General features: G+C 46.3%; 1 protein-coding gene across 2 annotated transcripts; it reads right to left on the minus strand.

The window, feature by feature from the left end:
* Positions 1-266: 266 nt before the first annotated feature.
* Positions 267-10,976, minus strand: LOC135293228 (RNA polymerase II elongation factor ELL2-like). Of its 2 annotated transcripts, XM_064407228.1 has the most exons (7): positions 9,319-10,976; positions 8,316-8,569; positions 7,635-7,759; positions 7,132-7,222; positions 5,481-5,831; positions 4,065-4,264; positions 267-352 (listed from the first exon to the last, which is right to left on the minus strand). In XM_064407228.1, exons 1-5 carry the CDS (start codon positions 9,551-9,553, stop codon positions 5,766-5,768), a joined length of 771 nt encoding a protein of 256 aa, XP_064263298.1. In that variant the 5' UTR covers positions 9,554-10,976; the 3' UTR covers positions 267-352; positions 4,065-4,264; positions 5,481-5,765. The 2 variants fall into 2 exon arrangements, with proteins under 2 accessions (XP_064263298.1, XP_064263297.1); XM_064407227.1 differs by lacking the exon at positions 267-352 and having other exon boundaries at positions 3,958-4,264.
* Positions 10,977-14,497: the final 3,521 nt, after the last annotated feature.

The raw sequence follows: 14,497 nt of genomic DNA on the forward strand, positions 1-14,497 counted from the left end.
AAGGTTTCACTGGGAATGCTGGGTTTGAAGGAAGCTGTTTGGGTGTCAAGTGGGCTGTAAGCTTGAGCAGGGCTGCCAGGGGCGATCCTGCAAGTGGCCTCAGCTTGCCCTGTGGTGCCTTTGGAAAGGGTCAGCGTGCTTTAGGCCAAAGGGGCAGCTGGGAGCAGAAGGAGGAGGAGCTTGTGCACCGTTGGCACTGCCCGCACGGAAAGGGGCCTCCCGCCGGCTGGGGCGGCTGGCGCGGTTGGCAGCAGGGACACTCCGCGCTGCCAGCCCGCTTGCGGCTTCTCTTCCCGGTCTCCCCAGTCTCCTTCCTGGGAGGCCTGTTGCTCCTCTTCCGTTTGCCCGCAGTCTGGAAAATGAAAGAATGCTTATCAGCGCTTCTTTCCTCTCAGAAAGCTGGAATTCACAGCGTCCACCCCAAAAATCTATTGGCCTAAGCAATTTCTTCCAAACGCCGAAGAGCTGAGAAAAGGGCTGGATATGGCAGGGGGCTGCGGCAGGCTGCCAACCCAGCACTTGCAGGAAAATACTCCTCTTTACCACAGCTCTAATAGATGGGATAAATACGTGGCTATCTCTAGTTCTACATGTCTGATTTCTACCTCTCTGCCTAACATCTGTTTATCTCTGGTTTTCCTCCCCACATGTCTAGGGCATGGGTTTAACATTCAGTCACACTAGTGAAGACACATGATTACCCATTTTCTGCTACCCAAAATAATCTCTCTCTTTTTTTATCTTCCACTTGGAATTTTTGAAGCATTGCTTTTTCTTTCCCCTTGATCAGTGCTAAAATGAAAGTTTCTCTTCCTAGCTTCAGTTTCTTCAGTGATCCTGTCAAGAATTTTCTCAGAAGCTTTTTTCATGCAATTGAGTGTTAATTTCAGCAATTTTGGTGATTTTCTGTGTGATTTCTGCAAGTCTCCTGTTTATTAGGGCACCGCTTGGGAAGGCAGAAAGAGAAAAAGGATGTTTCTGTATGTCAGTTCACTAGTGGAATATTCTTGGATAGAGAGAGTGATTAGCTGCATTTTACATGTATAGCTAACCTGAAAGTGCAACAGGTAACTTGGGGAGAAATCAAAGCCAGATCTCTCCTTCTACCAGCCTGTATTCAAATGTAAAGTAAATAGAGCAGGGTGAGAATGTTAGTGCTCCATTAGTGCATCCATAGATTCCTGCTATGCCTGGGAACCTGATGCTCGGAGTCTTCCATGTTAAGGGGAACTGCATTTCAGCGAACTGCATTTCAGCAAAGAGAGTCCCTGTGCACAGGCACCAAAGGGAAGAGGGTCCCACGGAGAGTCGGCCAAGGAACGACACTCACAGCCCATGTGGCTACATGCTGCTCTCCTTTGTTAAGCAACTTTGGCACATTTATCCTTCTCTAGACACTGTCTCACGCCACTAATGCTTAATGCTCCTTGGTTCAGTAGCTGCATTCACACATGCATGTTAATTACTGATTGGCTGTCACACCATAAGCATCTTTAGCTAAGGTGTGCCAAATTAGCAGCTCCCACTTGTGTGTGCTTGGCATTTGGTTTCATCTGGGCACAATGCTCCTTCTTCCTTGATGTATCTGTTGAAGGACAGTACATGGTCTGTCTTGTTCTGGGGACAGTACATGGTCTTCAGAGTAACTGTAAACTGCAGACCAGATTTTCCAATTCTCACAGGAGAATATCATGGCCTTGTTCAGTCAGGAATCCTTCTACAGTTTGTGGACCCACTTTCTGTATGGCCAGAGGCTTTTTCTTGTCACAAAAAAAAAAAAAAAAACAACAGAAAAACAACAACAACAACAAGAAAAACCCACAAACTTTCAAATAGGAAACCAAACCAAAACAAAGCAAAAACAAACAAACAAACAAACAAAGACCCAAAACAAAACAAAACAAAACCACCACCCAAAATCAACAATAGCAACAATAGCAAAAAACCCAAACAAACAAACAAACAAACAAACAAAAACCCAAAAAAAATCAAAACCAAACCAAAAAAGTAAAAAAAAAAATCAAAAAACCAAAAAACAAACCAACTCAAAGAATTACCTCAAGTAATAATAAAAGAAAAACTACTAAGATTAAGATTCATTGATTCCTTTTGGAATGTCATCCATAGAGATTCTCATTTCAGAGCTGAAACTGTACAAAAGTTATGTAAAACACTGCCAGTTAAATGGGACCTACTCAGCCCATGGAGGTCATTTCCAGCAGCAAGGCTGAGAGAACAAATCAGAGTCTAAAACCAGAAATGAATAAAAGTGGCCAGGAAAACTCACTGAAGTGGCCACCAATGTTTCCTCTTGCTCTCTTGAGGTTCAGAATTCCAGTGGCTTCTAAAGAAAAAAGTGAGCCCATAGGAAATGCTCTATGGAAGGCACTGTAAAGTTCCAATGCTTTCTAGAGAAAATCATATGATAGGAAATGATAATTTCAGTCCATTATCATCTTCTTGGAAAGTGATCTCATCTTTCCACAAGCCTCTGCTGTGACCAACCCTGGTGACTTTGGATACTCAGATACATCCTCATCAACCTGGGGACTGTGTCTTATGTCAGAAAGCAGAGCAACAAGCCACCTAAAGAAAAGTGGCAAGGGCCATTTGAAGTGTTCCTAAGCACTCGTGCAGCAATAAAAGGGGATGGGATCAGTACATTGATACACCTGCCCCCAAGGGAAGACAGCCCCAACACATAACGGACTGGAGGGGAAAATATAAATGAGAATTTGAAGCCTCAATTTGTTAAAGCATGGAAATAAAACTTTCTAATGCAGTGTAGAGTGAGTTAGAAGAAATCCCATCAAGGGAAAGATATGTCATGAAGGGCTAACCATGAAAAATCCTCAGTCACAGCCCACCCTGGCCAGCAGCACTCTGGCACGCTCTGTCAAGCAGCAGCAGCCAGCAGGCCCAGGGGAGGCAGCCCAGCACAATTCACCCCATGCCCCCCACGGCAGCATCCCTGGGGCTGCTGCACTGCAGAGCTGGAGGAGCACCCCCTGAGCCAGGCAAAAATGGACCCAAGTCTCAGGGTTTAGGAGGTGACATTTTCTTCAACTTGGCTTGAAGGAGAGCAGAAGGGCAACAACGTCTCAGGTGTTCAATCACAAAACACCCCAAGGGCTCTCAGGTACAGGGACTCAACATCGTTGGCTTGGAGACAATGGAGGAATTTGTAGAATGCTCTGCAAGGAAGAAAGGGGCATTCCCAGCCACCTTTGAGTGTTCCCAAATATTATCCTCCCTCAGACAATTTCATATCCTTTCCCAAGAGATGATTATGGTCTTGTTGCTAACATGTCCTCTTTTTCAGCTGAATAAATAAATGGCAAGAAATTTAGGAAAAGAACTAGACATCAAAGTCCCCATTGGTCTGTGCAGGAATCAAGATCTGTGTCTCTCTAGAAAGACAGGTTGTGACTGACTAGTTTGGAGAAATCTACAAAACTGGTAGCGATCCTGAAGGGACACTGGAACGGAATTTCTCTTTTTAAACCTATTGTAGTACCTTGCCTCCAACACTTCTCCATGTCTTTTACAAAATCCTTACAGAGATCTGGATCTTCCCTGGCTCATGACAAGGTGAGGCCATGATCTCCAAGCAGTCCTGAGAGCTGCTTCAGCTGACAGCTTAGAGCAGCCCATGTGCACTTCTCTGCAACCCTCCACAACAAGGTCATTTGGGGTGGAAGTTGTCCTCTATGCCTTCCACCCCTTAAGGCAAAGATCTTAAATTAACAAGAAAATCAGAAAACAGGCTTATTCTTATCATAAAGAAATCCCATTTGCTACAATATTTTCTTAATAGGTGCACAATATCATAATAGAAGTACTGGGCTCCCATTCTCTACTGATAAGTTTCATTCAGTGGACAGAGCTAAGTCTTGAAGAGAAGAATTGACCAGAAGAAAGACTCTCCAAAGATGATAAAACTGACAATAAGAGGAGTTAACAATAATGCAACTTCTTTATTGCTAAAGATCAAGACTAAATTCTCTAATCTTAGACTAACTAATCCTACATTTTTAACAAATAATCATCTCCTTATTACTAACTTGAAGAAACCTAAAAAGCTAATCTTCTTTCAAAATAAAACAGCTGGAGCTCATAGATGTTCCTTTGCTGAAGCAGAAGACTGGTGCCAGGACTCCAGGACTTGCTGCTTGCCAAATTCAGATATTCATTGCTGAATGTGGGACAGCTTTTTGTGGAGCTGCTGGCACCTGCTCTTCATCTCAGAGTAGCTGGGGCTATCCTATGAAGGAGAAATCAAAAGAAAATTAGTGCATGCCAACATTTCTGCGGAGTTTAGAATTTTATGACCTTTCCTACAAAACAGCCTTGAGGCACACTCAGCTAGTCCAGTCTGGCTTTATTCATGTAGAACAGTAAAAATACACTCAGTTTATCTTTTGAGCTATTTTTCTCTGTGAGCCACCACCCTTGAGGGAACTTGGCAAACTGAGGCTGTTATAATGCAGACCGAAAAATAAACTCTAGACAAGTCAGAAACGACAACAACAAAAACCCAAAGCACATCAGCTCCTCAGGAGGCCAAAACTCATTAATGCTCAAAGCCACCGATGGGAGTCAAACCTTCTCCATTCCCTTCTCCCTCAAATCAGCACGTGTGAGGTTTATCAAGCTCATGATCAAATCCAAGATGAAGTGGCAATGAGAATAATAGATGCCACTTCCCAGCACTCTCACAGCAATGCTTCTGCTCCTATGGGTCTTAAGGTCTGGTTTTTATTGGATGACAAATCTCCCTCCACATGGAAATGAACATTTCAAATCACCCTGAAATGAATATTTACAAGCCACACATCTTTAACAAGTAGAAATTCAGTAGCAGGACAGACAACAACTTGTGCATCCCAGGCCAGCTACACCTGACTGGTGTGTTGGACAGGTTTGAAAAGAAAACTACAGATGCCTTTCCACATTTTGAGAGGCACCAGAGAAGCAGTAGCCTGCACTACTGGCTTCTGCCCAGTGACATTTGCTGGCAAGAACCCTGGCACGGGCCTCACTGCACTGCTGCCCTGCAGGGCCAGACCTGCCCTCAGCCTGGCACGGAGCACCCCTGGCTGTATCCAGTGTGAGCGGGGGCCCTGCCGCGCCTGCTCCAAAGGCCGCAGCTGCCCCAGAGCCCCAGAGCTGCAGGAGGCCTGGCTGCCCCTGCCAACATCACTGCCCTGACACAAGCTGCCAGCAATTTCCAGGGCTTTAGACCACACACACACTTCTCCCTCCTCTCCTGGAAATGCCATGAGGGGATGCAGCAGCACTGCTGCAGCTGAGCCTGTGCAGCTGCACTGCAGGAAGGGAGGGCCCCAAATAACATCTGTAGTATTAACTCTGAAATATGGTCTTGCTTGCACCAAAATTTGGGCAGAGGCTTCTCTTAATAATCAAATTTTACTCCATCATTGTCCACACTGGAGTTAGGAAAAGCAGCACATTAATACCTTCATTGAAATCCAAGGGACACTACTGCTTCAGCCTCCCCAGCTCTCTTCACATCTTTTTGGATATGGCAGTCCTCCACACAAGTGTTGGCATTCTAGAACTCCAGTATTTGTCTTTTTTTTAACCTAAAGGGTGCAGGGAAATGGAGCCCAGACTTGGAGGCAGGGTGCTGGTTTTGACATCCCATTCCATGGGGATGGCTCTGACATCCCTGTAGAATAGGATGTTAAAGCCAGCACCCAGGAAGAAGAGCGGCCACCAGCTGCTGCCTGGAGGTAACTGGGCTACTGCTCAGTTCTCTGCTTCTTGCTCCTCACAGGACTGATAAAGCCAGAAGCCCGAGGCCGTTTCTGCAACAAAAACAAAATAATTCATTCTTCTATGATCACAATCAGGTTTTGCTCTCCATTCTAAAAAAGAAGCATCTGTGAATTGGCAAAGTTTTAAAATGCACCATTTGAAATTAAAAATAACTGTCAAACCTGGAAGACCTGCAGGTAAATATCTGCTCTGCTGCATTCCTACTTTCTCGTCTTAGCACTTAGCAAGTCCTTCTCCAAGTCTACTGCTAAAAGGCTTTGGGAAGTAGACACTCCCTTCAGCAGCTCCAGCAAAGCCTCCCCAGAATGGGGATGCCAGGTAAGTTTTGACTAGGTCCCAATTACTGCTTGCACACACCAGGAAAAGACTCAGCTTTTGCTATCAAACACCCACATAATTTATTACAGAGGAACCTGGCTGTTTTAGAGTTTTATGCATTAAAAACAAGATTAATGCTTCACTATTACAACCCCTGAGTACAGGATGTTATGGTTGGTTGTGAATTCTCATCAGGATGAACACGGACACCAGTCACATGTCCAGAAACTCTTGTGCATTTAGCTACAGCTGTCTTAAATCCAGCAGGCTTACCCACTCCGCAGACTCAAAAGCTGTTGGCTAACAAGTCTTTAAACTTGTACAAGAGAGTTTCACAAGTGGTTACCAACGAGCCCTTGCTGTTGCTCAGGGCCCTTCAGTCATCTCTCAGCTCCTCCCAAGGAGCTTCTCAAAGGTGCTGCCTCACGAGCCACAACAGACGGCCACAAGCTCCCCACAGGCACAGCAAACCTCAGGGCCAGGGATGGAGTAGAACAGGACAGCCGTGCTGTGCCCAGGCAGAGGGAGGGAGGAGAGAAATTAAGGCAGAGGAGAGAGTGAGGGAATAGCACCATTCCGTAGGTGCTGTGTTTTGTCCAGCCATGTGGATAGTGCAGAGCTGGGGTCAACAATGAGAGTGACAGAGAGACAGAGGGAGAAGAGAGCAAGAGGGCCCCATCTGCCCCAGCCTGGTGCAGCCTCTTATGCACAGGAGATTTTTCATGCAATTCTGTCACACAAGCAGAGCCAGAACTTTGAGCCCTTGTCCAGGGAATGAGTTGAGGGTGGGGACTGAGCTCAAGTCTCCAGGCAGAGTAGAAAGTTGGATCAGGACAATGCTGCTCCACCCCTGCTGGATCCTCTCTTCTTATCACAAGCTTGAGGTCACAGCAGTGTGTGGCAAAACATGCCCAGGCCTGGTCCTGCACATTCCCATCACAGCTTTTACATCACCAGCAAGTCTGCTAAAATGTAATACACAGTGCAGAATGTTAAAAATGCACAAAATACCTGAGCAGGTCTTGCTGGAGCATCTGTCTCAGAAGGCCTTGGAGATGTTGCTTGGCTGCTGCTGGTGGGGTTCTGAGATGGAGCTGATTTTCTGTATGGATGGTCCAAGAGTTCATGTTAAAAAGCCTAAATATCAACTGTCATAGTTCTTTCCTTGCAGGGAAAACAGACCTTCAGTGTCAGGACTCAAGGGAAAAACATGAAGCAGAGTTGAGGGAGCTTTAGACAGGACATCAGGAAAACATTCATGGCCCAGAGGGTGCTTGAGCACTGCAACAGGCTCCCCAGGCCAGTGGTCACTGCAGCAAAGGCTCAAGAACAGTTTGGACAACTCTCTTGGGCACAGGGTGTGATTCTCGTGGTGTCTGTGCAGGGCCAGGAGTTGGATTCCATGACCCTGATGGGCCTCTGCTGGTGCAGCATATTCTAAGAATCTAGGCTTCATTTCCCAGGGCTTTTTTTTCTGAAAAGGCTCTTTTCCTTCCCCAAGAGACTGAACTTACCTAGAAAGTATTAACTTCAAACTCTTTCTTTCGATTTTACTGTAGCCAGGCCAATCAGTCTGAAGGGTTTGAAATAGATGTTCCTTCAGACTGAAGGAATTCTCCTTTGCATTCAGGTTGGCTACCTACAGGCAAACGTTTTGGAAAACAAATCTTCATTACACCTACATGCAAACTACAGAAATCTAAAGGAGCTACTTCAGCTGGGATGGCAGAACATGGTTCTCATTATGTTGTGATTGTCTGCAGGGTGAAAAAGCCCTGCCACTGCCCTGGGCAAACACAGCAACAAACTTTGCAGGTTCAGGGAATGAGTTCCTAGAAGTCACCCTGCGATCAACTAAAACTGTATCCACGTTGAATTTGAGTCCTTTGCCTAGGCTCCAAAACTCTTTTTCTTAGCTAAAGAGGAAATAATCCTATTTAATATAATAATGCTTGCATAATTCAGCAACAGCACCATTCAGGTGCATGGGGAATATTTAAAAAGGAAAGAAGGAGCTACGGCATCTTTCCATGGGTGTGCCTCTGACGAAAGCCTATCAGAAAGAAATACCAGTGGAACTTATCTTGAAGGAGTATTGGAAAAGTCTCTAATCTGAACAGGTGAGGAAGTAGTAAAATTATGAACAGCAGAACAGCATGATGGAAGAATTGCTGGCACAAGCTCCATGATCTCACCTGCTGAAGGATCTTTCCAAGGGAATCCTTGTCCTTTGGCCTGACTCCATCTCTCTGCAGCCGAGCAAGTAACTCTGGCTCCTTGTAATCCCTCAGAGCAAGCAGATGAATCACCCTGTCCCTGTAGGGTCGGCCGTAAACAGCAGCGCAGCCGCTCCAGTCGATGTCTGCAAGTCTCATAGGCACCATCCTCTTCTTCTCAGGCACAGGACCTGGATTGTTCTGTTGGGCTCCTCTGACCTCTGCTTCTTCTCCTAAAGTGAGGGAAAACCAGAAACAGAGAGTTCAAATTGCAGGTTTGCAGAAGGCAAGGTAGTTGATTCCAAAGGATGCACCAAGAATGTTGAACCTCTATTGGTTGGGCATTTACAAATCTAAAAGAATCCAAATAGTAAAGCATTAAAAAGAAACAGTTAGTAAAATGCCTGGTAAAGGAGTGATACTGGATGGGAGGTTTTCATGAAAAATTCTTTTTATGCATGGTGCTTTTATATGATTTCCCCAGTTTGTAAGCTCAAGCATTGGCTTTGTCAAGAATGGCATGGACAGTGGGAATATGTGCACTCTCAGCAAGTTTGCCAGCACCAGAGGCATGGGATGCCATCCACAGGGACTGGGACAAGCTTGGGAACTGGGGCCCTGGGAACCTCATGGGATTCAACAAGGCCAAGTGCCAAGTGCTGCATCTCTGGGGTTGGGACATGCCCGAGGCAATATGCACCGAGGCATACCTGGGGATGAAGGTGGGGAGGACTTGGAGGTGCTGGTGGATGAAAGGCTGGATATGAGCAAGAAACCATATAGATATCCAGTAAAAAAATGAAATGGAAGCATATCTGAAAGGGGTACATCAGTTTAATACCCTTTGAACTTGGATTGTGTGACTCCTTTTCTGCCTGGGTCCTGAGCTCTCTGCTCTTCTCTTTGGCTTTGATCATGGCAAGCATTTCACAAAAATCCAAAGGATGGGATTTTTTTACCCTGTCTTGTTCTGTTTACTCACCCTTGGACTTGAGAGTCTTCCCCTGCACCCTGGCAGACAATGGCAATCCAGAATGTGTCTGAACCTTATTTTTCTGTTGTTCTTCAGGGGTGGAAGTGGAAATGGATCTGACATTTGTAGACATGTTCAAAATTGAACAGGATGTGGAAGGCAGGTCCAAGAAAGAAGGAGAGTGGCCACCAGCTGCTGGCTGGACATCACTGGGCTCTTGGTCAATCCTCTGCTTCTTGCCCATCACAGGATTGAGAAAGTCAGAAGCCAGAGGCCGTTTCTGCAAAGATGATCCCGATTAGTTTTGCTCCCATTCTGGAAAAGCAGCATTTCTGAACTGGCAATGGTTCTGTAAAAGAACTGCGTGCCTTTTTGGGAATGACTGGTTTGTGTTGATTATGGAGCCCCAGTTAGGGACTGTTGGAAAAGCCTTTGTATGAACCATGAAAGGAATCCATGGAGGTTGTTACACTGGACTCTGGAATGTCCAACAGCCTTTCCATATCTTTTAAAGGTTATTGATGACAACCCCTACTCTGGAGATACCAGATTTGATGGAACCCTTTGCACTGTTCATCCATGAGTGCCTTTGCCCTGCACAGTAGCCCCATATTTAGCTCAAAGAATGGGAACGAAGGAAGGAACCCTGTGGTATTTTGAGTGTATTTCTCAAAAAATAACTAAAAAATGTACTCGAGGCATGGTCAATGCACCTCAGGGCAGGAACCACCATGGTCCTGATTGATAGAATATACTTGAAAATAAATGGGAAAGAAAAGTGTCAGTTTACGTGCCCAACATGGTTATGTCTGGTTCAGCACAAAAAGGAGGTCACTGGTTATCCCTGAACAGAACCTGAAAGTAACAGGTGGTGCTCCTGGAACAAAAGACGTGGTGCTAAAGGCAGCTACTGCCTTGAACCCTGAGTAAAGGTTACAAGTTGCTGGATTTGTTACAAGAATGCTGATTGATTTGATATCCAGCAATCTGGCATATCATCAATCAGAAAAAGGAATGTAAGAATGGGAGAAGACTAGAAGTCCCCACTCTAGGTGGGACTGGCTTTCCTCATGGCTACCAGACCTTTAAAGGCTTACAGAACTATTTCTAACCAGTGCTGGAATTGTTGCTGTTTGCATTTTTTTGTGTGTGATAATTCATTGTATGTCAGCTTTCATGAGATGTTTTGTAAATATTTATAATAACAAATATTATTGTCCTAGAAAAGAAAATTAGTTTTAGAAGTGAGACTTCCAAGACAAATCTCAAAAGGATCTGTGTGAGGGATTGTTGCAAATAGCTTAGCAGGAAGGAGTGGGTAGTGGAACTCTGAAAGTTCTGAAACCCTCTATGTCCCAAGCCAAGCCAGAGCAAGACAGTTTCCTCAAGAACACATTCTGCAGCTCAGATAACCAAGATGAAAATGACTACTATATGGAAGACCACAATGAAAGGTCAACAAAAGTCCAAAAGCTCAGTGAACACCCAGGGTCTCTAAAGATCCCCAGCAGACCCTCAGAAACTAACTCTGCAGACTCGAGCAATTTATACATATTTAATGATTTCTGAGAAATAGAATGCCTGTGTACTGCATACTCCAGTAAAGCACAGCAAGCTCACCCCAAAGTGTGCGTGTCCCCGCGGTGCCTGTGCCCCAGCAGCAGGTGCCACTTGGGGTCTGCCCGGTGTCTGCGTCTCTCTGCTCCCCCAGGGTCTCCCTGGCTCAGGAGATCCCCCGTTCTCCACGCTTGACTGCTCCACTCTGGGCTGTGCCTCTCAGAAACAGGGCTCCTATTGCATGAGTGAATGCCTTGAGAGCCAGCCCCTCAAACACTTTCTTTGTCCTTGCTGCACATGTGCCTAGAGCGACATGCGGGTCACCTTCCTGCCACTTCAGGATGTGCAGAACTGTACTTAAGTGCTACTTCTGTTCAAAGATTTCTGGAGGCAAAAAGGGAGCTGGGGCAGGGGCAGAGGGGCTGATGTCAGTAAGTGAGAGGTTGTCCTCAAGTCCCTTTTGCCGGGGCAGATGCCGTGGGGGTCTGTCACCCAGAGCAAGAGCCAGGACCCGCAGGAAGGATCCTGTGTCCTGGATCCAGCCAGGAGGGTGATCTTTGCAGCAGCTCGGAGGAGCACGGCCAGGACCTTGGGGTAACTGGATACTACCTGCCACGTGGCAGGGGCAAATGGAAGGGTTTGTTCTTCCTCCACCTGTGTGCTGTAAGTCACGGGCTGTGCCAAGTTCTGTGTGGAGAACGATCACGTGTGACTCGTTCGCCTCTGGTACACTCTCCTTTTAGTGTTGTTATTACCGTCTGTGTTCTTTTTCCATTGCTGTTTCCAGTAAGTTGTTCTTATCTCAACCCGTGATCTTTACCCATTTGTGCCCTTCTCTCTATCCTGCCACAGGGAATGTGGTGGGGAAGTCAGTGAGGGGCACGTGCTCTGAGGGGTATCAGCGTGAGCACTCAACTAGGGAATACCATTCCTACACTGAAACAATGTGGAAAACTCAGTTTCCTAAGGTACTTTCCTTGGCTAGTCCTACAGGAAAATCAGCCTGCTGAAAAGCAACTGCTGTCATTGAACAGAAAGCCTGCTAGGTGACACCTGTTTTAAAGCACAGATTTAATAAAGTTACACAGGAAGCAAAAATTAAATACTGCCAAATCGTCTTTATAATAATATTTTAAATTATTTTGAAATCCAAGATGGGAGAAACTCCTGTGAATTTTTCCAATGCCACAGTGGCAAATAATACAAAGAATGTAAAGCAAATTACAACTGAATATTTTCAGCCCCTAAAAAAAAGTTAAGCAAAATAGCAGAAAGAGCTACATTTCAGCTGCATTTCCAAAGCAGATGGTTGACTTTAATGCTTAAGGCTACAGAAGGGGAAATGAGAGAATCTGTGTGTTGAAAAAAAAACCAAACAAACCATAATGGAACTGTGTAAATGCATTCTGCTCCTCCCTGAAACGGAAATTGTCATATTCAAAATATCACTGAAAGTTGAGGCCAAAATTTCAAGCGACTTGATGTCAATCAGCTGTGTTAAATCTTTGAAGAGAGCATTGCTGGTCTGGCTTCACAGGCGCCTGAATGAATGATGAACAGAAAATCTGTACATTCCAAATTATACTGTCTTGGATAAGTCAGATTTTCCAAAGATTCAGAAAACAGGTTTGGGTTTGGTTTATTTTCTCCCTCTAAAAAGACCTAAAAGAGTTCATGCACTCGCTTAGTCAGGTCAAGGTTCTGAAGGGTCACTCGGCCAGTATTGAGGTCACAGACAGCAGATTCCAGAAAGATGTCCTTGATTTTCAGACTTTTCACTTGAAAGAGATCAAGAGATTTTCACTTTCCACCTGAAAGAGATCAAAACAACGCTCCAGATGAAACTCATTCTGCCAAGATGTGTCGGTAGCCTTGCTTCTCATCCTCACCACTGAAAACCCCAAGCTCCTCTGTCCCAGCTCTTCTCCATTAGGTGTCATTTGCTGTGTTTTTCTCTTGGAATGTCTGAGGCAGGTCCCTCTAGCAGTCTGCAGCTTCCTGAAGAAGGAAAGCTGAAGGGCAGGCACTAGAGTGCCTTGAGTCTTGGGGTCAGTGAGAAGAGCCAAGAGAATGGCATGGAAGATGCACTACTGCAGGCTTGGGTTGGATGGAAGGAAAAGGTTCTTCAGCCAGAGGGGGCTTGGGCACTGGAACTGCCTCCCCAGGGAAGGGCTCCCAGCACCAAGGCTGAGAGAGCTCCAAAAGTCTTTGGACACTGCTCTTGGGCACAGGCTGGGATTCTTAAGGCTGTCCTGAGCAGGCCCAGGTGCTGGGCTCCACGATCTTTGGGAGTCCCTTCCAGCCCAGAAAATGCTGTGATACTGTGATTGTGTTCCTGAGAAGCACCACTCAAGAGGGCATCTCACAGCTGCCTCTGACCGTGAGGCAGAGCCAGCCCTACACACATTGAACAACACAGACAAATCTAGAGCAATATCTCTCTGGAAAAGAGATGTAAGGCAGGTGGAAAAAAATCAAAAAAGCTATGAAAATAGAATATTGTTCCAGTGTCTGGAAGTGATGTAAGTATGTGAGTACAAAAGAATTGCTGCAACCAGATCATTTTGGAGGATGAAAGCCAGTATTGCAGGACAAGCCCAGCAAACTCCTTGCATGCTCTGATGGGCAGGCATCCCAGAGGAGAAGTCCCATCCTTCTGGTTTTTGAAGCTTTGCAGCAGGTGTGACCAGAGTGAGGGCGTAACAGGATTTGTGGACACTGAACCCCTGAATTCCTTCGGAATGACCAGTTGGTTTTGGGGTCACCACAACGTAGTTTTAGGACTTAAATGGGTGCCAAGAACTTCTAATCAGGCGATCAGTAAAGGAGAATCTACAAGTGCACCGTGACAGCTCCCTACGTCCTCTATGGAAAGGTCTGTATTTCCCCTGGAGGCAGCATTATTCCTGGAGAAGTTGCAGCCTGCTTTCATGTGCAACCTCGTCTGGGGAAAGTGACCATACGCCGTGTCTGTGGTGGTTGGTGGCAGAGCCAGCTGGAGCCTCCTGCCGTTCTGTGAGTGCTTTGGGGGCCCACGGGAATTTTCTTACCTTGCACAGTGCCAAAGTGCTGTGGGGATGCCTGGCGGCAGACGAGGAGATGAGGATGTGGCTGCAGAAGCCAGCTGTGGTGCTGAGTGCAGAAGGTGGCTGCTGAGGGACAGCCCAGGAGCAGATGCTGCAGCTGCTGCTCCAGCTGCTCCACCAGTGTTCCACCAACGGCCGCAGGAGCAGCAGACAAGGGCAGTTGCTATGGGCACAGCCCAACATTCCATGCAGAACCCCAGGGGAACCATGGGACAGAAACAGGGACAGGCCACCTTTGCCCCTTCTACTTCTTCTGCTGCAAGTTTGCTCTGAGGAGCTCCCCATTGGGGCTTTTCCCCTCAGTCCTCTGGACATGGAAAAGCAGAGCCAGGACAGCTCTGGCTCTCCTCTGTGCTTCTCTGTAAGGTGCCTGCAGCTGAACAGGCACAGGAGCTGGCTCTGTCCAAGGGTCCATTCCACATTTCCTGCACTGCAGAACCAGGAGGACTCCTGCCGCTGCCTCTCCTCTGGCTCTGAGAGGAGCTAGAGCTTGCAAATTGTTCCGTGCAGAACCAAGTGCAAAGCTTTCTCTCCAAGTGGCGGCA

The sequence above is a fragment of the Passer domesticus genome, unplaced genomic scaffold, assembly GCF_036417665.1.
Source record: "Passer domesticus isolate bPasDom1 unplaced genomic scaffold, bPasDom1.hap1 HAP1_SCAFFOLD_89, whole genome shotgun sequence".
Taxonomy (NCBI): domain Eukaryota; kingdom Metazoa; phylum Chordata; class Aves; order Passeriformes; family Passeridae; genus Passer; species Passer domesticus.

Coding starts and splice junctions, on each gene's coding strand:
- LOC135293228 (XM_064407228.1), bottom strand. CDS start 9,553: ATGGGCAAGAAGCAGAGGATTGACCAAGAGCCCAGTGATGTCCAGCCA. Junction 7,760..8,315: donor TTGGAAAGATCCTTCAGCAG/GTGAGATCATGG, acceptor GTTTGCCTGTAG/GTAGCCAACCTGAATGCAAA. Junction 5,832..7,131: donor CTCCAGCAAGACCTGCTCAG/GTATTTTGTGCA, acceptor TTTTTGTTGCAG/AAACGGCCTCGGGCTTCTGG.